The sequence below is a fragment of the Rhinatrema bivittatum genome, chromosome 3, assembly GCF_901001135.1.
Source record: "Rhinatrema bivittatum chromosome 3, aRhiBiv1.1, whole genome shotgun sequence".
NCBI classification, from domain to species: Eukaryota; Metazoa; Chordata; class Amphibia; order Gymnophiona; family Rhinatrematidae; genus Rhinatrema; species Rhinatrema bivittatum.
The window spans coordinates 302933713-302959903 of NC_042617.1; the positions used below are offsets into that span (position 1 = coordinate 302933713).

The 26191-nt window shown below is 45.7% G+C and overlaps 1 protein-coding gene across 1 annotated transcript in view; it reads left to right on the plus strand.

The window, feature by feature from the left end:
• Nucleotides 1–26191, plus strand: part of ESPL1 (extra spindle pole bodies like 1, separase) — a 259280-nt gene that overhangs the window by 214941 nt on the left and 18148 nt on the right. The window contains exons 26-27 of the mRNA XM_029595078.1: nt 689–859; nt 19186–19290. Coding sequence (XP_029450938.1) covers nt 689–859; nt 19186–19290 — 276 coding nt within the window. The remainder of the gene's footprint in view (nt 1–688; nt 860–19185; nt 19291–26191) is intronic.

Genomic DNA, 26191 nt, shown 5'->3' on the forward strand with positions numbered 1-26191 from the left:
ATATCCCACAGTCTGGACTGATCCGGGTACATACAGGGAAAAGAAAATTAATCCTTACCTGCTAATTTGTTTCTGTAGTACCACGGATCAGTCCAGATGCCCGCCCTGGGGACTTATGGGGTTGTCTTTGCAGAATTTTTTCCTCTATTCAGAACAGGTAGCCAACTCGCCAGCTTGAAGGAACTATACAGATTCTCGAATGCTTGTTTCCATTTGCAAATTTTTACTCAAGGACATGTATTATCTAATATAACATGTACATAGTTAATATAGTTACCTCTGAAGTTTGGTTTGCTTGATCCATTCACCAGTTTGGTACACTTCCAATTTCTGCTTTGATATTCTTAATACTGAAGGGACGCAGAGGGCGCACCAGGTAAATAGAGGGTACCCTCAGTTTTTCTCTGTCTCCATCTGCTGGAAGGGAGGCATAACCCATGGTCTGGACTGATCTGTGGTACTACAGGAACAAAAATTAGCAGGTAAGGATTAATTTTCTTTAACTTTTTTGTCTTTAGCGTACTTTTACAAATGCTCAAGTTTATAGCATGATTCGAATTCAGGTATAATCTGGCTGTAGGTTTCTTGTTCTCTGTTCTGGTAGCCAGAACTGTCCCTATGTTATGTTTTTTGTTTTTTTTTTAATTCTTGAGTTACTACCTCTGCTCAACTGTCTCTTCTCCTTCAGGTGATTCTGAATGGATCTCACCAACTCACTCCCCAGCATGTGAAATCTCTAGCCCATGGACTCTGCCAAACACAACCTGATCAAGCTCAGATCTTGCTGCAGACAGCTATGGACAAACTAAGAAGTTGCACTGCACAGTCCAGTGGGCATCTGGTATTGATGCTTGATAAGGTGAGGCTGAAGTGGTAGGCACTGCACTTCTGCTGTGGGGGTTAAGGCACTTCCAGTTCCCAGGACATTTAGGTACATCGCAATGTCTACAGCAGATAATAGGAAGGCATGTCTTGTGCCCTGAGGTGAGGCCTAATTAGGCTGTTTGAAAAAGATTGGATTGGAAGGGCAGCTCCTGTGGTGAAAGTCTTGTGCTCCCTCCCCCATTTGAGTATGGTCTTAGACCAAAGGGTTTTCAAGGGTTTGGTTTGGGCTCCCCATTTCATTCTGTTGCCTTGTTTCCTCCCAGCCCCACCCCAAGCTTCTTCCCTCTTCTCTGACTGGACTGCCTTTTTAAAAAAGGAAAAACTTGGGTTGGGTTGATTTCCCCATCTGCCTTAATTTTCATAAACATGTAAAAAAAAAAAAAAAATAAATCTGCAGACTTTCCTTTCAGGAAGCTGTGTTCAGCAGTGCTTCAGACAGGGAGTAAAAAAAAAAAAAAGCAAACTTCTTTCACATCCTGGGAATTCTTTTGAGGTGAAGGGAGTATGACCCCTCCAGTAGAGCATGGAGGAAAGCCCATGCTCTGTACACATTGTAGAACACAGGGATAGATGGAGAGGAAGTCATTGAGTCATAACTCTGCAGAGGAATTTGGCAAGCAAAAAGAGATCTATTCCAGAGGACTGTTCCAGTGAAACTGGTAGTGCAGTCAGTTCCAGTCAGTGGTTGGTCTTCTGTGGCTGGTCTGGTGGCTAAATTGTATGGTACAGCAAGAGGTTTGAACTAGGCCCTCCATACTGGGATCCCAAGGTGCAGGAGCCTATGGTCTGTTCTTCCAGAACTACATAACTGCTGATTTTTATAATCTGTTTTCTCTCCCTAATGTCTTTCCTCTGCAGCCTGTCATCATTTCTTTGGACTTTTTAAGATGTTACAACAGGTGTTCCCTGTACGTACCCTGATCAGTCCAGACACCTGGGTTTTGCCTCCCTTCCAGCAGATGGAGACAGAGAAAGTTTGAGGCTCTGCCTCATAACCCAGTGTGCCACCTGTGACTCCTCAGTATTTCTCTGTCTCCAGCAGATGGAAGTGGTGCAAACCATGTGGCTCTGTACTTGATCCAAAAAAAGAACTTTGGGGAAGAGAATATTCTCCCAGGGCGTCATGAGGTCCTGGTGGGACTATCCCCCCCTGGTTGGAGGCAGGAACGAGCTTCTTGGTGTGCCTCTAGCAGCCTCTGCCAGCCCTCAGGGAAGGGATTTCCCCTTTGTTTCCCTTCCCTGCTGACAACTGTGGGTGTATAAAAAAAAAAAAAAAAAAAAAAGGCAGACGGCCCACGCTCCTCGCGGCAGGACTGTGTTTTTGCGGCCGGGGGGGGGGGGGGCTCAACCGTACGAGGGATCGTGCTTTGGGTAGTGAGTGTTCGGTAGTGGCTCGCTTTACCCTCCAGTGTTGGTTGGTGCTTCAGGCGTGACTTGCTGTGCTCCTCAGATGCCCCGCAGCAGCTGTTGCTCCGCATATGGGGAGAGACTCCCGGGGTGGGAATTTGCCATGCCTGCCACCACAGTGGTGAAGGTCCCTCCGGCGCTCCTATGGCGGTTCCCGGCTCTCCAAGCCTTGCCTGACCTGGCGCTGGCAGAGTTCAACCCTCGGGCCAACCCATTCCCGCTTAGCGTGGGAATGGCAGCCATTTTGGAAGCTTTTTGCAAGGCGGAGGAAGTAGCGAAAGGGGGAGGGGAAATCCCCTCCAGAGCTTTTTTCCACTGATTCAAGCCCCGTTAGGGCCTGGGGGGCCTCGGGAGTGGATTCTGAGGACCAGGACCCTGTAGTCGGACTGGCTATAGGGGCTTCCGGTTTTTCCACGGAATTCATCTTACTTATGCATCAAACCTTTTTTGGCCAACGACACCCACAAGAGAGGGGATCAGGAGTTCTGTTCATTTGTGGATCCCCCTCAGAAGCTCCCTAAGAAACCGGAAGCGGCATCGGCTGTTCGGATCCGCAAGATACAGTCCCCCAGGTCCCGGACACAGTCACTAGTGGAGCCCTTGGAAGGCTCAGACCCTGCTGGCGGATGCTCTCATCTTTCTCCTTCCCCTGCGGGGGCACACAGGACTGATGATGGGGGCCCAGGGGTGCCCCTGGAAGGGATTGACCCTAGGGTAATGTACTTACTCCAGTAGGATGAACTGGCTCCATTGATACCTCACATCCTGGCGGAGCTGGGCATTGAACCCACTGTGACGGATACAAGCCCGAAGACCGTGGATCTGGTTTTGGTGGGCTTATGGGGTCCGCCTGCGACCTTGCCTCTACATGAGATGATGCAGCAGCTTATGATCCAGGAGTTGGACGTCCCGGAGGCGGGCCTCAGGGTTGGCAGGGCAATGGACAAGCTCTATCCATTGCCAGAAAATAAGTTGGAACTCCTGAAAGTTCCGAAAGTAGACTCCTCTGTTTTGGCAGTCATGAAGAGGACCACTATTCCTGTTGCCGGAGCAGCAGCGTTGAAAGATCTACAGAATCGGAAGCTAGAGGTTCTCCTCAAGCGAATATTCGAGGTGTCTGCTCTCGGCATTCGAGCGGCCATCTTCACTAGTTATATGCTGCAGGCGAGCCTCCGCTGGGTGCAGCAGTTACAAAGCGCCCAGGACCTCACGCTCCCAGAGGCACAGCAGGTGGAGGGATTGGAGGCAGCTGTGGCTTACGGCACTGAAGCCCTGTAGGACCACCTTCGCACTTCCTCCAGGACTATGGCTTCAGCGGTTTCAGCTCTGAGGATTTTGTGGCTCCGAAATTAGGCAGCTAACGTGTCATCGAAGGCACAACTCGGGACCCTTCCATTTAAACGGAAGCTCCTCTTTGGGGAGGACCTTGAGCAGCTGATTAAGAATCTGGGGGATAGCAAGGGGCTTAAGCTCCTGGAGGACAAACCACAAGCTCTCAAGGGGTTTCCAACTCGTCCTCTATACCAGAGTCAATGACGTTTTCGTCCAAGCAGAGCTCCAGCCTCTGTTCACTGCCGGCCCTCGGGGAAGACTGCATCTTGGTTTGTCCTTTCATGGCCGCAGACAGCCCAGGGAAGGCTACTCCCAAGGAGTCGGAGGACTTAAGTCTACACAATGAGATACTGCCAGCCCACTCCTCTGTTCCACACATCGGGGGCAGATTGGCTCTTTTCTACCAGGAGCGGGCCCACATCACGTGGGACCAATGGGTGTTAAGCGTGATCCGTCAAGGCTATGCTTTAGTTTTCTTACCCACTAACAGACCTGTTCCTGATGTCACCTGGCAGTTCCTCCGCAAAGCAGCAAATCATGCATCGGACGCTTCAACGGCTCCAGGAGCTTGGAGCCATCGAGCCAGTTCCCATCCAGGAGCAGGGGCAAGAGAGGTACTCAATTTATTTCATGGTACCGAAAAAGGAAGGAAGCTTCAGACCTATCCTGGACTTGAAACAGGTCAACCGGGTCCTGAAGGTGTCCCGGTTTCGTATGGAAACCCTTTGGTCCGTGATCGCGGCCGTACGAAAGGGACAGTTCCTGGCGGCTCTAGATCTGATGGAAGCATATACCCCGATTAGATCAATATTTATACATAGTTAGAATTGTTTCCCTCAAACCTTTCTACGATGTTTCCGTTATGTCTAGTTAATATGTCTAGTTAATGATACCCATTTTTATGTTCGTTATCTGTATCAAGTTATTTACCTGTATCAAGTTGTTATACTGTAAACCGGAGAGAAAGCAGACTGCTATTCTTCGGTATATAAAAGACTTTAAGCATACCTGCACAGAGGGATCCACAGGGATCATCAGCGGTTTCTCAGATTTATGATTCTGGGTCAGCATTTTCAGTTCTGTGCTCTGCCCTTTGGCCTAGCCACAGCCCCGAGGACTTTCACCAAAGCAATGGTTGTGGTGGCAGCAGCCTTGAGACGGGACGAGATCTTAGTCCATCCCTACTGGCTGATTTGGGTGAAATCAGAACAGCAGTGCTTTCAGGCGGTGGCATCTGTCCTCCAACTGTGCTCTCTGGATTGGGTTGTCAACTTAGCCAAGAGTCACCTGTCTCCATCTCAAGGTTTGGAGTTCCTGGGGGCCCATTGAAATACTCACCTGGGCAAGGTTTTCCTTTTGGAGGAGAGAAGTCTCAAGTTGCATGCGCCCAGGTATGACTCCTGTTGTGAAACAGAGCCCCCAGGGTCTGGGACTATCTCCAGGTTCTTGGCTTCATGGCGTCAACCTTGGAGCTGGTGCCATGGGCATTTGCTCACATGGGGCCCCTGCAGAGTGCTTTGCTTTCCTGCTGGAATCCATCGTCTAACAATTTCATCTCCAGCTCCCGGACATTGCTAGATCCAGCCTCAAGTGGTTGACTCCAGGCCACTTGGAACGTGGGGTGGACATCGAAGTCCCGCAGTGGATGGTGGTGATTACAGATGCCAGTCTCTCCGGGTGGGGAGCAGTATGCCAGTTGCAAGTGGCTCAAGGTTGTTTGTCAGCGGAGGAAGTGACTTGGTCGATCAATTGTGTGGAGACTGCGAGCGGTGAGGTTAGCACTCGAGCGGTTTCTCCCCCTCCTGCACAATTGGGCAGTCCGAGTTCTGTTGGACAATGTGACGACTGTGGCCTACATCAATCGGCATAGTGCTACCAAGAGCTGGCCGGTGGCTCTCGAAGCGCACATGCTGATGACTTGGGCGGATCGTCATCTGAAAACTTTAGCAGCAACGCATATAGCGGAGACCACCAATGTGCAGGCAGATTTCCTCAGCCGTCGCCACATGCACCCCAGAGAATGGGAGCTGGCGAACAATGTGATGGATTTGATCTCCCACAGGTGGGGGATCACTCACGTAGATCTGATGGTGACGCACTTGAACGCCAAGGCACAGAGATTCTTCAGCCACAGAAAAGAGCATGGGGTAGAAGCCATGGATGCGCTAGTGGTTCCCTGGCCGCACAGAGTCCTCTTGTACGTGTTCCCACTGTGGCCCCTCATAGGCAAGGTGATCAGGATAGAAGCTCACCTAGACCCTGTGATCCTGGTGGCTCCAGAGTGACCATGTCGTCTATGGTTTGCAGATCTCATCAACCTGGCGATAGACGGACCTCTGCGGATCAATAACCTACCGAATCTTCTACATCGAGGTCTTATATTTTTCGTTCAGGCAGATCGCTTTTGTCTAGTGGCTTGACTTTTGAGAGGAGGCAACTGAGAAAGAAGAGGCTATACTGAGGCTGTCTTCTCTACCCTCTTGAGGGCGCATAAGCCCTCCACCTCCATGGCATAGTCGTCTGGCGGGTCTTGGAGTGTTTGTGCAAGCCGCAGGGTATTGACCCTCGCCAGGCTTCGGTATCTTCAGTTCTCTATTTCTTGCAGGATGGACTAACGAAGGGATTATCATTCAACTCCTTGCGGGTCCAGGTGGCAGCACTGGGGTGTCTGAGGAGCCATATTCCCGGGTCCACTCTCGCCGCTCATCCAGATGTGGTCAGTTTCCTCGGAGCTAAACAATTGCGCCCTCCAGGTCAGAATGTGTCCATCCTGGAGCTTGAACCTCATCCTTAGGGCCCTGTGTGATCCACCCTTTGAGCCCCTCAGGAAAGCATCCTTAAGACCTCACTTTGAAGGTGGTCGTCTTGGTGGCCATTTACTCAGCTCAAAGGGTTTCGGAGCTTCAGGCTTTGTCCTGCAGGGAAATGTTCCTGCGAATTTCAGACTCGGGAGTGTCTTTGAGAACGGTTCCGTCCTTCTTGCCCAAGGTGGTCTCTGCTTTTAATGTCAGTCCATGGAACTCCCTGCCTTTACAGACCTGGACCTGGTGTCCTCACAGGCTAGAGATTTGAGGCTCCTGGATGTCAGGAGGGCTATCCTACCGAATTTGGAAGTCACTAACAGTTTTCGCTTGTCTGATCACCTTTTTGTTTTGTGGCATGGCATCAAGCTTCAAAGACCACCATAGCGAGGTGGCTCAAGGAGGCTATTGCATCTTCTTATATCTGCATTGGTCGCCCGGATCCGGATGGTTTGCGGGCTCACTCTACATGTTCCCAGGCTGCTTCCTGGGCTGAATGCCAGCTGGTCTCCCCGCAGGAATTTTGCAGGGCGGCCACCTGGAAATCTTTCCACACCTTTGCTAGACACTACCGGTTGGACATCCAAGCTCTGGGTGTCGATCATTTTGGAGAGTGTGCTTCGAGCAGGACGCTCCATGTCCCACCCTCATTAAGGGAAGCTTGGGTACATCCCAGGTGTCTGGATTGATCTGGTACGTACAGGGAAAAGAAAATTGGGTCTTACCTGCTAATTTTCATTCCTGTAGTACCACGGATCAGTCCAGACGCCCACCCGTATCAGAGGTTAGCTTTTGGAGAGTCTGCTTGTTTTCTGATAGTCTCCTTCATTGAGGTTGGCATAGGTGCTGCTGCGATTTAGGCAACCAGTTAATCCAGTTGTTCCTTGTTCATTCTCGTTGGGGGGGGGGGGGGGAAGAGTTTAATGTTCAATTTGGTTTGTTTCTTCAATGTTAAGCTTGGGTACTGATCAATACTGAGGAGTCACAGGTGGCACACTGGGTTATGAGGCAGAGCCTCAAACTTTCTCTGTCTCCATCTGCTGGAAGGGAGGCAAAACCAGGTGTCTGGACTGATCCGTGGTACTACAGGAACGAAAATTAGCAGGTAAGACCCAATTTTCTTTTCTCTTTGGGTCAGAGTACAACCTCAGTTCCTTATCCTGGGATTTCATTTTCCCAGGGGAGCAACCTTGAGATTTCAGGTGTTAAGAGGATGAGAAGATAGGACAAATATCTAAGTCAACGATTCTGCCTGGCCCAGAGTGGCTTAAAGGAGAGTGCCAGAGGGGGAGAGTTGGAGGATGTGAAGTGTTCCCCTGAAGGGGAGGACAGTTCTACTGTTAGATTGTTTCATGAAGAGCTGTTGTCCTTAATTTCCCATTCCCTGTATGTACCTGGATCAGTCCAGACTGTGGGTTATGCCTCCCTTCCAACAGATGGAGACAGAGAAAAACTTGAAGGGCACCCTCTCTTAACCTGGTGTGCCACCTTTATCCCTTCAACATTTTGACTAGTATTTGACCCAAGCAACAGAAAATGCTTGCTGGCTGCCAGTCGGGCTGGCTTGGTTTCCTCACGGTAACAGGTAGAGGCTATAACTTACAGGATTAGTACAGGGGATGCTGTTGGCTCACTTGGATGTGTCATGTATCTTGAAGAGGGTAATGCATCCAAGACCACCTGTTCAAAAATCCTTGTCTTCATGGAACTTCAGTTTGGTCCGAGATTTGTGCAAGCCTCTGAATCTATTGGGAGGAGGTCATTGATTTTCTGAATGTGAGTAGGTCAGGGGCCACCTGTCACCTGGAATAGTTCCAGAGAGTGAGGGCTGCTTCTGTGGATGGATGTTCTGGTGATTGAGAGTTTGTTCTCTGGGGACTAGCACAACCAAGCATACTTGAAGTGAGTGTAGTGGGTGGGTGAGTGTGTAGGGGGGAAAGATCTTGCAGATAAACAGGTGCTAGGTCTTTGAGGGCTTTGAATGTGAGGACCAAAGTTTTGAATACTACCTGGTAGTGTGTAGGGAGCCAGTGAAGGGATTTGAGAAGAGAGGTGAAGTGATCATTTTCTGGCCTTAAGTATAGCTTGAGCTGCTGTGTTTTAAATGAGCTGTAGGCGGTGGGCCAGTTTCTTGGGGAGACCAATGTACAGCACATTCACTAGTCCAGGCAGGATATAACAGGCCTGGATCGCAGTTACAAATGCACAATTGTCGGAGAAGACAAAGGTGAGAGAGCTGATGTAACTGGAAGCAAGCAGATTTGCTTACTGACAGAATTTGGGCTTCAGTGGTGAATTTAGAGTCCAGGAGGAAACCTAGACTTCTGACATGAGATGAGTTCCAGCTAGTCACCCTTGAGAGGGTGGAGGAGTGGTCTTGTTTCCCAAGCCTCAGGATATGTGTTTGAGGTTTAATATCAATTTGTGGTCAAGCCAGTTTTTAGACTTTCTCTAGGCTAGTGTTGAAATCCAAGATTGCATGATTGGGGTGAGGGCCTAGGGGGCACAATAGCTAGATGTTGGCATATCTGTGAAAGAGAATGTTGTCATCTGAGTAGCTTACAGAGCAGGATCGTGTAAGTGATAGAGGTTGGGAGGCTCCAAACAGGAGAGAACAGGGGTGTGAGGATATATGCACCAAGGAAAATGGATTAGGTGCAGCCTCTAAGGAAGGATTGAAGCCACTTAAGTGCTGAGCCCGAGATGTCCAGGTCAGTAAGATGGGTAGTCAGTATCTAAGGCAGCAGAGAAGTCTGAGTACTAGGAGTGTGTGTTGTCGATTATCTAGACAGATCCTGAGATCATCAACTAGGTTCACTAGTACTGTTTCCGTACTGTTAGGTTCTGAATTGTGATTGGCAGGGATCAAGAAGGTTGTCCATATTTAGGAAGTTGGTGAGTTGTAGGACTGCCTTTTTGATGACTTTGCTGAGGAATGGGATACTGGAAACTAGTTGATTAGTTATTTAGGTCATTCAGGTCTAGGTCTGGTTTTTTATAATGGCTTTATTGTTGCTTTCTTTAGAGATTTTGGAAGGTGGCCTTCAGAGAGTGAGGCATTGATAGGCTGGAGGAGGTATCTAAGACCAGATTTGGCTAGTTTGATTCATGATGGACACAGGTTTTCAGGGCATGTGGTAGGTCTAAGGTTGGTCAAGAAATTGTCATTTCATCCTGTCAAAGGATGTCTTGAAGGTGTGAATAGCTGTGTGGTGCTCTTCTAGCGATGGGCAAGTCTTGATGGCATTGTCTAGTTCTGATCTAATGTGGATGATTTTTTTTTTTGGGGTGGGGGGGGTCTGTAAAAAAAAAAAAAAAGAGGCTAGTTTGTCACAGTGGTCATTGGTCACAGGAGGGGACTAAGCAGCCAGACCTAGGAGCTTATTGACTGTGAGGAAGAGTTCCCTGGAAGAGATTTCCACTTGAGTGATAGTCTTGGGGAAAATAGGATATTTTGGCTGTGATGGGTTTTACATTTTCCTAGCCTTGGACAGATCTGTATTTTTGCCATTTTTCACTCAAGCCATCTTCCAGTTTTAACTCTGAGTTCTTAGGAGAGCCAGGGAGTAGGTTTGGTATTTTTGATGCAATCAATCTTTGGGGCGAGTATGTAGGAAAATTGGTTCTTACCTACTAACTTTCTTTCCTGTAGTATCACAGATCTGTCCAGTCTCCTGGGTTTTACCTCCCTGCCAGCAGACAGAAACAGAGAAAGTTTCATTGATACTGTACATAACCCAGAGTGCCACCTGCAGACCCTCACTTTTGACCTGTACCCAAGCCAAGATGGTTGCTTACAAGTTTTTGTTGCTGTCTTCCCCTCCAATGAGCTGGAGGAAGGTGAAGGTTCCCAAAAAGCAATGGAAAATTTTTTCCCAAATTTAACATAAGTGATCAGCATTGAAAACCTCCAAATCCACACTAATATACAAAGCAACAGTATGAGCAGCAGAATCCTCCCCCCCACCCCAGCAGTAAATGGACAGATCTCTGGACTGATCTGTGGTAGTACAAGAAAAATTCAAGTATAAACCAATTTTCCTTTCCCTGTACATACTCTGCAAATTTCATGCGGAGACAGCTGTTGTGACTCTACCCTGGAGGTCACCTGAGAATGGGTCGTGTGCCCCTAACCCTACCCCCCCAGCACTGGGTGCACTTTAGAAATGTAAGTAGACTCAATCATTTCCTTCAGCCACCACGTACTTGTAGGCTTAGCTCATTAATAACCTTTAGATATCTCAGTAAATCACACCTCCCATCTAAGAGCCTAAGCTCCCTCGCTTGAGGCATAGAGGAATCTAAATCCAGAAAAGCTGTAAGTTCCACTATCTAAGATTGAATACTGAGACTACCTTAGGCAGAAAAGAAGGTGCCATGCATAAAGATACCCCTGAATCAGAAATCTGTAGGCAGGGATCTCTATACAAGTGTCGAGCTCCAAAATTCTCCTGGCTGAACAAATAGCCATGAAGAAAACCCCTTTTAAGAGTAAAATCCTAGCCCTCTTTAGTGGTTGAAACCAAGCTTCACAATCCTCTAAGGACTAGATTCAGATTCAGACTGACAAAAGTTCTACACCCGAGGATGCAAGTTCTTTGCACATCCAGATGTGTTATAGTTCCTTTGGGGAGCTGACAGATGATACCCTTGCACCTTACCCGGTGACAATCCAATGTTGCTACCTGGACTCTGAGTTAAAGGCCAGGCCCTTGACACAAACCTTCCTGTAGAAAAGCCAAAATATGCAACACTATAGCCTGAACAGGCTGAGGTTGCACTCTGTCAAAAGCAGACAAAGACCCTCCAAATTCACACACATTGTAGGCTGTGACCACCTACATCCTTGGCATAAGGTGGAAATAACTGCCTCAGAATAACCCCTCCATCTCTGCCATCTTCTCTCAGAAGCAAAGCCAAAAGACAAGTGAGCGGCCTGACCCAAAAATATTGGGCCCTGGTTGAAAAGCTGACTGGCCATAGATGGGCTATTGAGGATTGGACATGTTGATCAGATCTGGGAGCCATGGTCCACATGGCCATTCTCGAGCTACCAGGAACACATTGTCTTGATGTTTCTCTATTTGCTATAATTCCTTGCCACCAGAGGCTAGGAAGACACAGAATCCCTCAAGTCTATGGTAAAACCATAGCATCAGGTTCTCTTAGGTGGTTGTAAAACTGCAATGCCTTCATGTTCTTTGGTCACCATTAAGTTAATATGGGGATAACCCCATCTTCCATGAATGACACATCGCTGCCTCCAACAGCTCCCATTCCCCAGAGTCTAATTATCTCACTGAGAAAATCCACCTGAACGTTGTCCACCCCAGTGATGAGACATTGCCAGCCACACTCAAGTGCTGCTCTGCCCAGATAATCAATTTGTGGGCCTCTCAAGCAACCGCTTGATTCTTGGTTCTGCCTTGATGGTTTATGTAGGTCATAATTGTCACATTGTCCAATAGGATCCATACTGGATGGCCACGTAACCATGGCAGACGTGCAAGCAACGTGAAATGCACAGCTCTAAGTCTCTAACCGATTGATAGACAGAGGCCTCATGTTTCATCCACTGGTCCTGTGCCGACTGATCTTGACACCCCGCCCTCCATCCAGAGAGGCTTGCATTGCTGTTGACTATTAGCCAGTTCAGAACCTCCAATTCTGCACCATGCTAGAAATTGGTGCGAGTAAGCCACCACGAAAGACTGTCCCTGGTTTCCCTCTCTAATGGAAGAAAAAGATGAAACTCTTCCAATAATGGATTCCAGTGGGAGAAGAGCTCCCTGCAGAGGCTGCATTTGCACAAACACCCAATGCATCAATTCCAATGTTGATGCTATAGAACCAAGGACCTATAAAAATAGTTCCAGACCTGGGCACCTAAAGCTCTAGCAGATGCAGGATCTGACATGCTGGCGGAGAGAGTGTTTCTCATAGAGAGAGTGCTGAAATTGCAGAGTCAAACTGAGCTCCCACATACTCCAGAGTTTGAGGGGACTAAATGGCTTTTATAGTTCACCCATCCTAGGCTTCAAGTGCATTGGTACCTTTTATACTGATTGACAGAGGTCCTCTGATTTCCCACAAATGACCCAGTTGTCCATACACAGAGGCACCAACACACCCTCCTTTTGTAATGCATCCGCCACCACTATCACCTTGGTGAAGGTACGTGGCGCTGTCGCCAGCTGAAGAGAAGGGCTTGAAACTGAAAATGTTCCCTTAGTACCTTGAACCTCAGGAATCTCTGGTGCTCCAGCCTAATAGCAATGTGCAGATATGCTTCTGTCAAGTTGAGATGCCAAGAACTCTCCCTTGCATACTGCAGCTATTACATACCTCAGTCTCCATGTGGAAGAGGAGCCCTTTGAGAGCCACATTTACCTTCTTTAAATCCAATATCGGCCGAAACTTCTTATCCCTCCCCCCCACCCCACCCCCCCCCCCCCCCCCCCCCACGCCTTGGGAACCATGGAATATAGGAAACTTTTCTCCCCCTTTGTAAATCTTGCCTCCAGGGCATTCCACTGAAGGCCAATTAATTCTTGAATTGGATCCAGGGGAGGGAAGAAATAGAATGCTTAACTTAAATTGACCTCCAGGCCACACCAAGCGTGTTCAGGGTCTGAGCCAACAAACTCAGCAAGACATCTCTGCGAAAAAAGGAAAATCCGAGCAGAGTCAAATACTGCTCTCAATCAGATGTAACTTCTCCCTCTTCTAGAGGTGAGCGCACCAATTCCTCCTCTGAATACTCCAATGTCTCATGATACAGATCCCTTTAAACATTATCAAGGACAGTCTCCCTGTGGCATTTGGCTGCCATGACTGACAAATGGGGGGCCCAGCATACAATCCCTACATAGTAGGTTGCTTTGCCTTCGCTGGGCACCCCTGCAGAAAGGCCTGCTTGCCCTGGAAAACCTCACCCAGGAGAAGGATGGATCTGTACCTGAGCCCATAGGCCCAACCTTTCCCTCTCCAGGAAGCTTCTGCCATTGTGAACGGAGGAGGAGGAGAATTGACCTTTGCCTCCCACTCCACTCCCCTCCAGAGACACCATAGGCTGAGGGGATGTCCCAACATGGGCAAAAGCTGGAGTAGTCAAATCACTTTGAGCATCTAAACACAGATGGAGAGAGTGAGGACTGAATTGTTCTCAGGCAGCAAGCCTCAAAGATACCAAGGTACTTGGAACTGTTTGTCCCCAGTGCCTAGTTCTCCTGAACTTCAGCTCTAGGTGGCCTCCTGTGCCTTCCCCACCAGGGATGCACACAGAATACAAGCCGTCTGAATTTAGGTACAACACCAGTGTGCACGTTGCCACACGGCCTGAGCAGTGTGCCACTATCGCCACCCCGCTTAACTGAATTTTAGGAAATGTGACAAAACAATAAACTGGTTCAGATCCTACCTAAACAGGTTCTTTCAAGTCCAGATAAACACATTATCAGAAAAATTTAAACTTGAAACAGGAGTACCTCAGGGTTCAGCGCTGTCTGCTACCCTCTTTAACATATATATGCTACCCTTATGTCATCTGCTGGCAGGCCTAGGGATAATACATTACATTTACGCAGATGACATTCAATTAATTCTACCAATAGATGACACAATTGAAAAAACATTAAGTCTAGCTAACATGTACATAGACATAATTAAACTACTAAACCAGATGGAACTGGTTATCAACATTGACAAAACTGAATTCCTTTACCTTGAGAGAAAACATACTAAAATCATTCAAACACTGATAACCCTAAGAAATAACCAAACTATTGAGCTAGCCGAAAAAGTAAGGAATCTGGGAGTAATAATGGACCCAGAAATCAACCTGAAGCAACACACATCTATAAAAGTAAGAGAAGGCTATGCAAAACTTATGGTCCTCAGAAGATTGAAACCATTACTCACACCTGCCCACTTCAGAACAGTATTGCAAACACTTATCTTTTCTAGCACTGACTACTGCAACGCACTCTTACTAGGACTCCCAAGCACATCGATAAGAACACTCCAGATACTTCAAAATACTGCAGCCAGAATACTAACGGGAAAAAAGAGGAGAGACCATATAACCGAAACTCTAGCAGACTTACATTGGTTACCCATCGAATACAGGATAAAATACAAAGCCTTATGCACCATACACAAACTAATATATGATAGAGAAGCAGACTGGCTAAACACAGCTTTACGAGTACACGTTCCACAAAGAAACCTCCGCTCAGCAAACAAAGCACTACTAACAATCCCTTCAGTAAAGTCAGCAAAATTAACCCAAGTGAGAGAAAGGGCTTTATCATTGGATTTATCATTTATCAAAGGCCCATACTATGGAACACGATGCCCCCCCGAACTCAGATTACAGAATAATCTCAAAACTTTTAAGAAAAATCTAAAAACATGGCTCTTTAAAAAAGCTTTCACTAAAGAGTGTGGAGGGTAGAGAATGAAAGTACAGGGTAATGCAGATGAGAATGAATTTACTCAATCCTACATTTAAGAAGTAATATTTCAAAGGGATAGTAACTCAATATACCTGGACTTGACCAACATTACTCAAATAATGATTTTATTTATGAAATTGTAACCAAACTTTATTGGCACCTGTTAGAATGTACGATATCCTACATTTACTTACCTTAGTCTATGTGCCTATTTGTAAACCGTTGCGATGGTATATAACTTAGCGATGGTACAGAAAAGTTTTTAAATAAATAAACCCCCAGGTGAGTAGTTCCGAAGCAGCAATCAAGGCCCTGAGTGACTGGCATGATTCCTCTGCCTCCCAGTTGCTCTTGCAGTTTTTTTTGTTTAAAAAAAAATAAAAAAGCTTTAAAACTGCATCCACTACTATTACTAGCCCCAGAGCATAGATTCAATACTTCCCTGCTCAGATAGGACCCGAAATGCGAAGCTTCCAGGGGAACAAATGCCTCGTGGAGGATAACAGGTCTGGGCCTCCAGATATATACACCCCCATGGAATCTCTGAGCGAACTGCCATAAGGGTCTCCAACCCCTCTGCTCATGCGCCTCAAACCAGAGGAGATGGCCCCACCAGGACCTGGGGCCATCTCCTCTGGTTTCCTTTTTTTATATATATATATATATATATATATATATATATATATATATATATATATATATATATATATATTCCAGACCAGCGGTTCTCAACCAGTGTGTCACGTACCCACTGCTCTTTCCCCCTTTCACCTCAGCGAGATAAGCACTGCTGCAGTTCCTGCTCGGGCTATCAGCACATTCAAGCCCCGAGGGAAACTGCAGCAATGTTTGTGGAAGCCGGCAACAGGAACATACCCTTTTCTTCCTGCCCCTGTGACCCGGAAGAGGAAGTGGTTTACCAGGCACGCGGGAAAAGAAAAGGCCATGCATGCTGCTGCTGCAGAAATCGCATCCCAAGGCTCTCCCTGGCCCCACTGCACTCAGCAGTTTGCCTGTGCTGCAGTCATCGTGGCACAGAGCAATCAGCTGAGAATGTGGCCGCCAGGATTTCCTACCTTGCGGCTGTTGGGGGAAATCCATCCATTAGCTGCCTGGACCCAGAGCTGAAGATCAGTGCTGGCTGGCCACTTTGCCAGGGGCTGCAGGAGTAAGACACTGTTCCCCCCCCCATCCCCCTGGCTCCGACCTCGCCTTCTCTTGCCAGCGCAACACCAGCAAGAAAATATAAAATAATCAAACTGCAAAAAATAAATAAGGCTGGGGTGGGGAGAAGAAAAAGCATAGAACATTCCCAGCTCATTGCTCTGTGCCGCGATTGATCGCAGCACAAGCAAACAGCTGAGTGTTGCCTTCTCAGCAGCGGGGGGGCGGGGGAGGGGGGGGTCACTCCTGTTGCAGTTTCCAGCCTGTCAGGACTCTGCTTTTAATAGCAGCATACCGGCTACCATGTGCTGTTGGTGGGAGTGAGAGACAGTGAGCCAGTATGTGTGTGTGTGTGTGTGAGTGTAAATAAGAGAAGTGTGAGAGCAAGAGACTGCTCAGGAAAGTCACTGGTGTGTAGGAGAGAGATTAGTCAGGGACGAGACTGGTTTTTGTGTGAGAGAGAGATTGGTCAGGCAGGTGACGTGTGTGAGGGAAGCTAGTCATGGGCCCTAAGGAAGAAGAGCGTGAGGACAGCTTCAGCAGCCATTGCCACTTCTGGTATGTGCTATTGGCCTACAAGGGAAAGGAGTAGGAGAGTTACTGGAGAGGGTAAGTAAAGGTGGCTTTTTAAGTTTATCTTTCTTGATTGACTGCCATTTTAATTGGGTATTATGTGATGTCTGCTGTTAGAAATATTTTATTGGTGTTTGGAGAATGTTATAATTTTGAAAATTTTTAATGATTGGATATTCCATTTATCAGTTTTGAAACATTTATTATATTCTAGTTTTAGAATTAATTTATATTTCTTGGGGAATGTATAAATAGAAATGTGGAGATGAAAACTGAACTGGAAACAGCAAGAAGTCAGAGTGTATGCAGTGCAACAATGCAAAAACAGCTTTATGGTCACTTTATTCTGTATTTGAGGGTCTGTCTGTTCTGCGTGTGTGACGTAGCTAAGGGTGTTCTGTGAGCTTGTAGTTTCTTGGTAGAGATCTATAGCAGCTTGGCTTGTTCTGTTTTCCTAATAGGTGGTGTATTGGTGTTTAGGGCCTGGTGTAATTTTTGCAATGTTGCCTTTCATAGTTTGGGTTGTTACTGTTGAGTTCCATAATGCAGGTATAACTTTGTGCGCATTAGTTTGTCCATTATTTCAGATCCTGGAAGTCTGATAGATGCTATATTTTTGTTTTGCACAGAATTCAGTGTCTTTTTTTGGGTTTCCATTCCAGTTTGTTTCCATATTGTAATTTGTGGTCTTTCTGTACTCGGTGAAGGTTAATTCTGTGTGATGGATGTGAAGTATTTTACTAGCATGTAGGCATTTATATCAATATTTGTTGTGTTTTCTCAATAGAATATGCATTGGTAAATTACTGTTTTCATAAGGATGGCTATTGCACCTGCTAGGAGAGAGAATGTTTATGTTGCTGTTATTGAGATGACACCAGAAATATCTTTTTTTTTTTTGTATTGTAAATTGAACAGGGAATGTCTAGTTCTGTTCTGTAGCCATTGTTGGGTGGTCAGGGTGGATCCTGTAGATAGAATGTTTACATTAAGTCCCGTGACAATCATGTGTTCAGTGTCACTCATGTGAGAACCATCTGTCAATTGTCTCGACAGAAAAAAGGTTGAGAACCACTGCTCCAGACTACAGTCTGCTGAAGACAAATACTGAGGGGCTGCAGGTGGCACACTGGATTATATACATTGTCAGTGAAGCTCTCTTCCTCCATCTGCTGGCAGGGAGGGAAAACCCAGGAGTCTGGACTGATCGGGTACATACAGGGAACTATTTTAAACATTGTGGTTCCAGTGATTGACTAGTCTGACAGTCGAGTAATTATCTTGGCTGGTGCTAGGACATGAGTAGGGCTTGTGAAGGTCATGTTCTAGTGCAATTTGAAGCAAGAGATCTGTGAACATGTTAGTTAATGGTTAGATTTTTGTGGTTGATAATCTTCTTTGTGAAAGGTAGTCTTATCACACGGCTGATTAATGGTCAGACTAGGAGAGAGTCGGAGAATAGATGTTGATATGAACTCTGTGAAGGAGTTTTTATGGAACAATTAGAGGTCAAGGGGGTGGCCTGCCTCATGGGTTAGGCTGCTAATTAATTGGATCAGACTGAGGAAGTCCAGGGTGGCTAGGAAATCCTTTGCAAGTGCAAAGGATTTTGAAGTCTCCAAGGAGAATAGTCCTTGGGCATTCAAGTTTGTCACAGGGCCATGAGAATGTTCTGGAGAATTACTTGTTTGATAGGTGGGCAGTAAAGTAGAAAGAATGCCCATTTTGGGGTAGGTATTACAGTATTGAGTCCACATTTTTACAATTAAAGCTCTGGTATGGAATGAGCTGCAAGTCAAGGGTGTCCTTAGAGGATTGATGCTCTGCCATGTTGCCCCTTGCGAGGGAAGTGGGCATAGAAGATTTGGGAACAGAGTAGCTGGCAGTGTGGATTCTTTGTCCAGAACTACATTTTTCTTTATCTACTTTGTACACATTTATCTATTAAACCATTCAATTTACAGCATCAAAAGTTTTGGGATAGGTATATCAATAAGCCAGAAACTGAAATTTTTCCCATTTAATCTATGAATAATTGGAAACCAGTGAGGAAGCTAGATTTCATAAAATGGAATACTCTAGTCTTTTTTTTGCATACAACAGTTTTTCCAGAATCAGTGGATTACCTATGGACTGAATTAGTTCATAATACAAAGGAATTCCTGTATATTGAGACCAAGTAAGTCTGATTCATAAAAATAATCTTTTTTTTTTTTTCTGGACAAGTACTATTGTGGCTGGGCTGACTCTGGGAAGGATTGTAGGAGTGCAGTACCCTGGGTGATTCAACCATTCCCCTCTCCCTAGGCATTGGGGAGCAGGGGGCATTACCTTCTGGTCTGGCACAGATGTCTGTGCATGGTTCACTGCAGCTCCTGCCCCGCCTGCACATCAAGGAAAATGATGGGAGACTACAACTGGCAGAGTAGGCCTCCCAGAGCTCAAACTAACCTGTCCAGTGCCGTGGTGGGACTGGACGTCATTTTTCTATCACAGTTCTGTGGGGAGTTTTATTCACACAAACATCTGTAATTCTTTTTCTAACTTTTTTTTTTCCCTTTAAACAGCACCTCCAGAAGCTGCCATGGGAGAACATGCCCTGCCTGGTATCCAGGCCTGTGACTAGGATGCTGTGTCTGCGGTTCCTTCTCAGCTCCATGCTTGCGAAACAGGTGACGGGGGAAGAGCTTGCTTTCTATTTACCTATAAGGGCACTTTAAGCTTTTGCTATTTAAGGAGCCACTCAAGTCATAAGTAAATGTTGAGTCTCATGCCAATTTTATTAGCCTCAGTTCTATTGGAAGACTCTTATTAGATCATACTGATGTCTCCCTGATTACTTGAAAATATCTGTAGGTGTGATTCCCTAACTTTGGGGAGTTGCAGGTGCTTAAGAGATGAGCTTTGTACTTTGAGGTTCCAGAGTAATTAGAGATATTTCCTGCTGTCCAATCTAGACACGCATTCTATTCTGCACAGCAGCAAGCTGCTAGAGCAAATTTACTATCCAAGTGGAGAGGTAGATAGAAACAAACTGGGCCAACATTATAAATAACCTTTGTTCTAAGTATTGGCTTTTCTATGGCACAGAATAAAGCGATAGAAACCATGCATAAAAGCACCACAAGTGATAGATGACAAAAACTGTAAATGTTATACCAAGAAATAATTTCAAATATATGCAAGCAACATCAATCATCCAGAGATGTATTTAGTATTGTATAGAAGCACTCATTCCTATGCAGCTGTTCACAAATATTAATGAAATTATCACAGCCCCACCTATTCTATAAGTTCATACTATACAAAAAAGCCCTCCAATAATACTGAAAGTATCCTGAAAAAGGATACTTAGCTGACAGGAGGGACTCTTTGCCAAAATGTTCTGGCTCATTCAAACTCTTGCCCATATAATTTGGTGTACATCACCTGCTTCAGGGGCTACTACAGATTTTCAATGACTAAATTTAATCAAAAGATCAATTCTGCATATTTTGTGGCACCTGCAGTACCTTCACACTGGATACATTCGACAACAATTGCACTGGAAATGCATTAATAAGTCATTCTCCCAGCGCTAGCTGACATGTATACCAAAAAACCCAACTCGGATCAAACCTAGTGCCCTCACATGGCAGTGCATAGCAATTCTATTGAGCCATCATGCTGGCCCCAGTTCAAGGAGCTATAATCCCATTCCATCTCAAAATTAAGGCTATTAGCCTGATTCATATTTAATGCCCATACACTGCTCAAGAAAGGACAGCTTCCTTATCCATGCCAGACCAGTCCAGATGAATGAGTTATGTCCCTGCCAGCAGATGGAGACAAAAGAATAAAGCTCAAATCTGACTTCAGTCCACCTATCCAAGTCTGGTGCTGCCTTCAGAATTTCTCAGTCTGCAGCAGATGGTGCAGGCTAATTCAAGATGGAGCCACAGTGTTTATATTCATGCTTTTCAGGAGCTCCCTCCATATTGATGGTCATTACAATCTTGACCTTTTTCTACAGTTTTACATAGCCCTCAAGTGCCCTGGTGAGTCAGATTTGGTGTGGGACTGAGTCCTACAATGTCTAGCAGCAGCTCACATAGTCAACACATCATTGTACAGGCAAATGTTTTGAGCTGAAACGCTTGATATCCTCGAGTGTAAGGACTGGCAGAAGCAGTTTCTGCCCTGTTAGCAGTCAGGTGGTGCACGGATATGTGGATTTCAGATAAGCCCAGTGAAGCTTCAAGATGAGCAAGTTCTTTGGCTGAAAAAAGTAAACAGTAGCCAGAGATTATGATCCTTCAAGGATATCCTATCAGGTATTTAGTCTCCTGCATGGGTTCCCTCAGAGCTTGGACATTCCTTAGACCAGGGGTACTCAAACCAGTCCTACAGGCCCCCTAGTTGGGTTTTCAGGATATCCCTAATGATATGAATCCCTAATATGAATCCCTAATGATATGAATGATATGATATCCCTAATGAATATCCCTAATTCGGGTGCGCACCAGGCGTCGCGCACCCGAAGGAGCGCAACCTAAGGGGCTTGCCCCTTAGTGCGCTCCTTGGAGCGTCCCAGAGCAAGAGCCATTACCCACCCTTATCCATCCATCCAGCGATCACACATCCACCCATCCAGTCTCCAGCAGCACTCATCCAATCTCCTGCAGCACTCATCCAGCAGCACTCATCCAGTCTCCTGCAGCACTCATCCAGTCCCCAGAGGCACTCATCCAGTCTCCTGCAGCACTCATCCAGTCTCCTGCAGCACTCATCCAGTCTCCAGAGGCACTCATCCAGCGGCACGCATCCAGTCTCCTGCGGCACGCATCCAGCCTCCTGCGGCACATCCAAGCTCCGGTAGCACTCATCCAGCACCGATCCAACCTGAACAATAATGTACTACCGACCACGCACCTACAAATCACTCATCCCAATTATGATTTCCCCCACTACACAGTTACTAGGCCTCACCCTATTCACCATAATCCTATTCAACGCCCAATCTCTCACCAACAAAACTCTTATACTCAACGACATACTGCAGGACACAACCCCAGACGTTTGCGCCATAACAGAAACATGGCTCAAATCCACGGACATCACACTCATTAACCAATTACCAACGCAGACTTACGATTTCTTCTCCATCCCAAGACAAAAAAAAAGAGGGGGTATCTTCCTAGCTGCAAAAAAATCCTTAAGGTTCTCACACCACCCCATCAGTACAGTAACTAAACTAGAACTAGGATTGTTCAAATCAGAACAACTCCAAATCCTGCTAGTCTACGCCCCGCCAGGCTTACTAGAGTCAGACTCCTCTCCTATCATCGAAACCATAACTCTGCATCTCAATCTTGACTCCCCTGCTATAATCCTGGGTGACTTCAATTTACATGTTGACAAAGTTCCCCTCTCTACAAACTGTGAAGCCCTCCTCACCGCACTGTCAGCGATGGGATTCAGACAACAAATCAATAAACCCACCCACAAAGCAGGCCACACGCTCGATCTACTCTTTACAAACACTGGTATTTCTCTTACAAAACAACCAAATTGCAAAAAAGTCCCATGGTCAGATCATTCTCTAATCTCCACCAGTTTTTCCTTACCTCGATCAGACTCCAAACTCAACTCAAGACCCTCTTTCCTATACAGAAAACCTTGCAACTCGGAACATCTAAGTAAAGCTCTAACCTCGGATCTACCACTCATTGAAGTATCTACCCCTAACGCTGCCCTCCAATCCTGGTCCAAAATAACAAAATCTATAGCAAACACTCTCTGCCCACTGACAACCAAAACAAGGTCTGCTAATACATCCAAACGTCAACCCTGGTATAATGATGAACTACGAAAACTCAAACAATTACTTCGGCAAAAAGAAAGAAAATGGCGCAAAGCCCCTTCACCAGCCTCACTCTCTGATTACAAACGATCACTCCATCTTTACAAAAGTACCACGTTGAAAATCAAGAGACTACTATGCCCGAAAGGTTCATCATCTCAGCTTTGACTCAAAAGCTCTATTCGCCTTCGTTTCCAGCCTCACTAAACCTATCACTCCAGATATACCACCCGAACAAGCCCAGACTAAAGCAGACGAATTGGCTCTTCATTTTAACAAAAAAATATCGGATCTCCTTAATCAGCTGATTCCAAACACTACGTCTCCAGATAACACATATCTTCCCCAAAATAAAGACATCCAGCTTAATGCCTTTGAACCCATCACAATCACAGAGATACAAAATGTATTAAAAAGAATGAAACCGTCATCACACCCATTTGATCAAATCCCTACCAAAATGCTTCTTCTTATCCAGGACACAATAGCAAAAACCCTAGCAGATATTATAAACTGCTCCTTATCACATGGCATCTACCCAGATGACCTAAAAACTGCCTCAATCAAGCCACTGCTAAAAAAACCAAATCTAAATGCATGTGATCCCAACAACTTCCGCCCTATTTCCAACCTACCATTTATAGCTAAAATCATGGAAAAACTGGTAAACACCCAACTATCCAACTACCTAGAGGACCACAGTATTCTGTCCCCAAACCAATATGGTTTTCGCAAAGCCGCAAGCACCGAAACGCTACTAATTTCACTCATGGACTACCTACTCTCTGGTATTGATAAAGGCCAAGCATATTTTCTAATCCTCCTTGACTTCTCGGCGGCCTTTGACACCGTCAACCACGCCCTTCTTCTAAAACAGCTGGCAAACATTGGTTTAACAGGTGCCACACTAAACTGGTTCAAAACATTTCTAGAAAACAGAGGATACAGAGTCAAAATTCATAATAAAGAATCCCAATACCACCCTTCTAATAGAGGAGTGCCGCAAGGATCATCACTTTCACCCACCCTTTTCAATGTCTACCTGCTACCACTCTGCCAACTACTAACAAAATTAAGCCTGAAACATTTCCTTTTTGCAGACGACGTACAGATCGTAATCCCTATAAAAGAATCAATCTCAAAAACAATGGAATACTGGGACAGTTGCCTATTAGAAATTAAACTTCTCCTCAACAGTCTAAACCTTGTACTCAATGCTTCGAAAACAGAATTCCTGCTCATATCACCGGAAAACAATAACACACTTCCTAAACCACCCACACTCCTTCAAACAACCCACGTAAGAGACTTAGGAGCCATCCTAGACAATCGTCTCAACCTCAAAACATTCATTAACCAAACCACCAAAGATTGCTTCTACAAATTACATATCCTGAAAAGAATAAAACCGCTGTTTCACACTCAGGACTTCAGAACAATCTTGCAAGCAATAATCTTTTCCAAACTAGATTATTGCAACTCATTACTATTAGGCCTCCCAGCTTCTTACACCAAACCTTTACAAATGGTTCAGAACTCTGCAGCCAGAGTCCTTACAAATTCCAGGAAAATTGACCACATTTCACCTATTCTCAAAAACCTCCATTGGCTTCCGATCCACTATAGAATCATGTACAAAACCATTAACATCATATACAAAACTATCAACCAACACACGCAACTTGACCTACAAATACCACTTAAAAAATTCACCTCCGCCAGGCCTATCAGGGAACACTACAAAGAGTCACTCCAAATTCCAAAGGCCAAAACCTACCAACATAAATCCTTGAGTCTCAGAGCCTTCTCATCAGCAGGTCCAGCTCTCTGGAACTCGATCCCACCTGATTTGAGACAAGAGCCATGCTCTTTAACATTTAGGAAAAGACTAAAAACTTGGCTTTTCAAAAAAGCATTTCCAAGCCTTGAATAAAACCTCCTCTCACTAGCACTAACTCGTATGCAATAATGGAATGTAAACACGAATCAACCAACCTCAAACCCTCTCTCACTAATTCCTGCTGAATATTTATCATACTATTACCATTCACAACTGTCATATTTATTCATTTGATTACCTATGTACCGTTTCATAGTCTTATTTTTTCACTTGCTATTCTAATGTATCAATAGGCTGAAATGTAAATATTGTGCTGTTCAATTTCTTCCCTTCCATCCCAAGTTTATTTTCCTTGTTTTTTGTAACTTTCCCTCTCCCTTTTTCTGATTCACTGTATTTAAAGTTCAAGGTTCTTATTGAAAATATTGTTTTTTACGTTACGTTATGCTTTACACTCCTTGTTATTTGTAAACCGGGTTGATGTGATGCCTATCATGAAACTCGGTATAACAAAAACAATAAATAAATAAATAAAATAAATAAATATGCATGAGAAATATTTGCATACACGGGGGGTAGTGCATGCAAATAAATCTTACATATTCATTAGGGATATCCTGAAAACCCAACTGGCTGGGGGGCCCGTAGAACCAGTTTGAGCTCCACTGCCCTAGTTTGAGTTCTGAAAGTGCAAGCAAGGGTGCTCCTTCATTTTCTCTGATCAGAAGATTACCTAGATGATCCCTTCTATTCTTTTGCATTCTTGGTTTTTGAGAGAACAATATTACATACAGGCCGATACAGTACAGTGCGCTCCGGTGGAGCGCACTGTTAACCCGTGTTTGGACGCGCGTTTTCGACACGCTAGCTTTACCCCTTATTCAGTAAGGGGTAAGAGCGGGCCCTAATTTGAATAAATTGTTTTCTGAATTGCATGCAGAGGAGAGCGGGCGCTTGCCCGCTCTCCCGCGACTTTTACTGTAGCGGCCTGATAGTGAGGATCCTTAGTGGTTAGGGATTACAGCCTTCTGTGGCATGAAAGACTACTATGTAGCAAACCTGACTTAGAGTTTGGAGCCTCTGCAAGGTCATCTTACTGAAGAGACAATGTTTCCCTTTGAGGGATCCTTCAATCCTATCCCTTCATCCTGGTTTCCTTTGGCAGGACAACTCCAAGTCTCAGAGCAGAAACTCTCTGGCTTGCAGCAAGGGACACAGTCATAGAAGCTGTCCTGCTGTTCTCTGATGGGATACTTTCTTCCATGGAGTCAACGCAAGCCCCCACTGTGGAAGTCTACTCAATTTGGAATCTGAACTTAGTTTTGAAGGGATCTGGTCTCCCTTTCTCTCACAGGCTGAATTTTGAGGAAGTTGTCTCCTTTATGGCCTTTGGGTAATCCTAAAGGAAAGGGCATCTCTGCACCCAACACTCCCTCTTTAAGGGTAATGTTTCATTCCCTGTATGTACCCGGATCAGTCCAGACTCCTGGGTTTATTCATCCCTGCCAGCAGATGGAGACAGAGAAAAGCCTTGCTGACACTGCTTGAAAAAGCCCTGGTGCCACCTGCAGTAGCTCAGTATTTCTCTGTCTCCAGCAGATGGCTGGTGCATAAACCTGCAGTCTTTTTTACTTTACCCTTGCTTTTAGGTTTTTTCTCTTTCTGGGTGAGCCTTCCTCCCAGGGGACTGGTTCCTTGTGGAACCATTCCTTGTTCGGTTGAGGTGAACCAGTTAAGGTCCAATTTGGTGCCGTGGGGTGTACCTCTGGTGGTCCAGAGGTATCTCTGCACCCAACACAATCCCTCTTTAAGGGTAATGTTTCACTTCTGTCAGTCAGTCTTCTCTCACTTATAACAGTGAGAAAGTTGGATGATGTAAGCCAGAACAGGG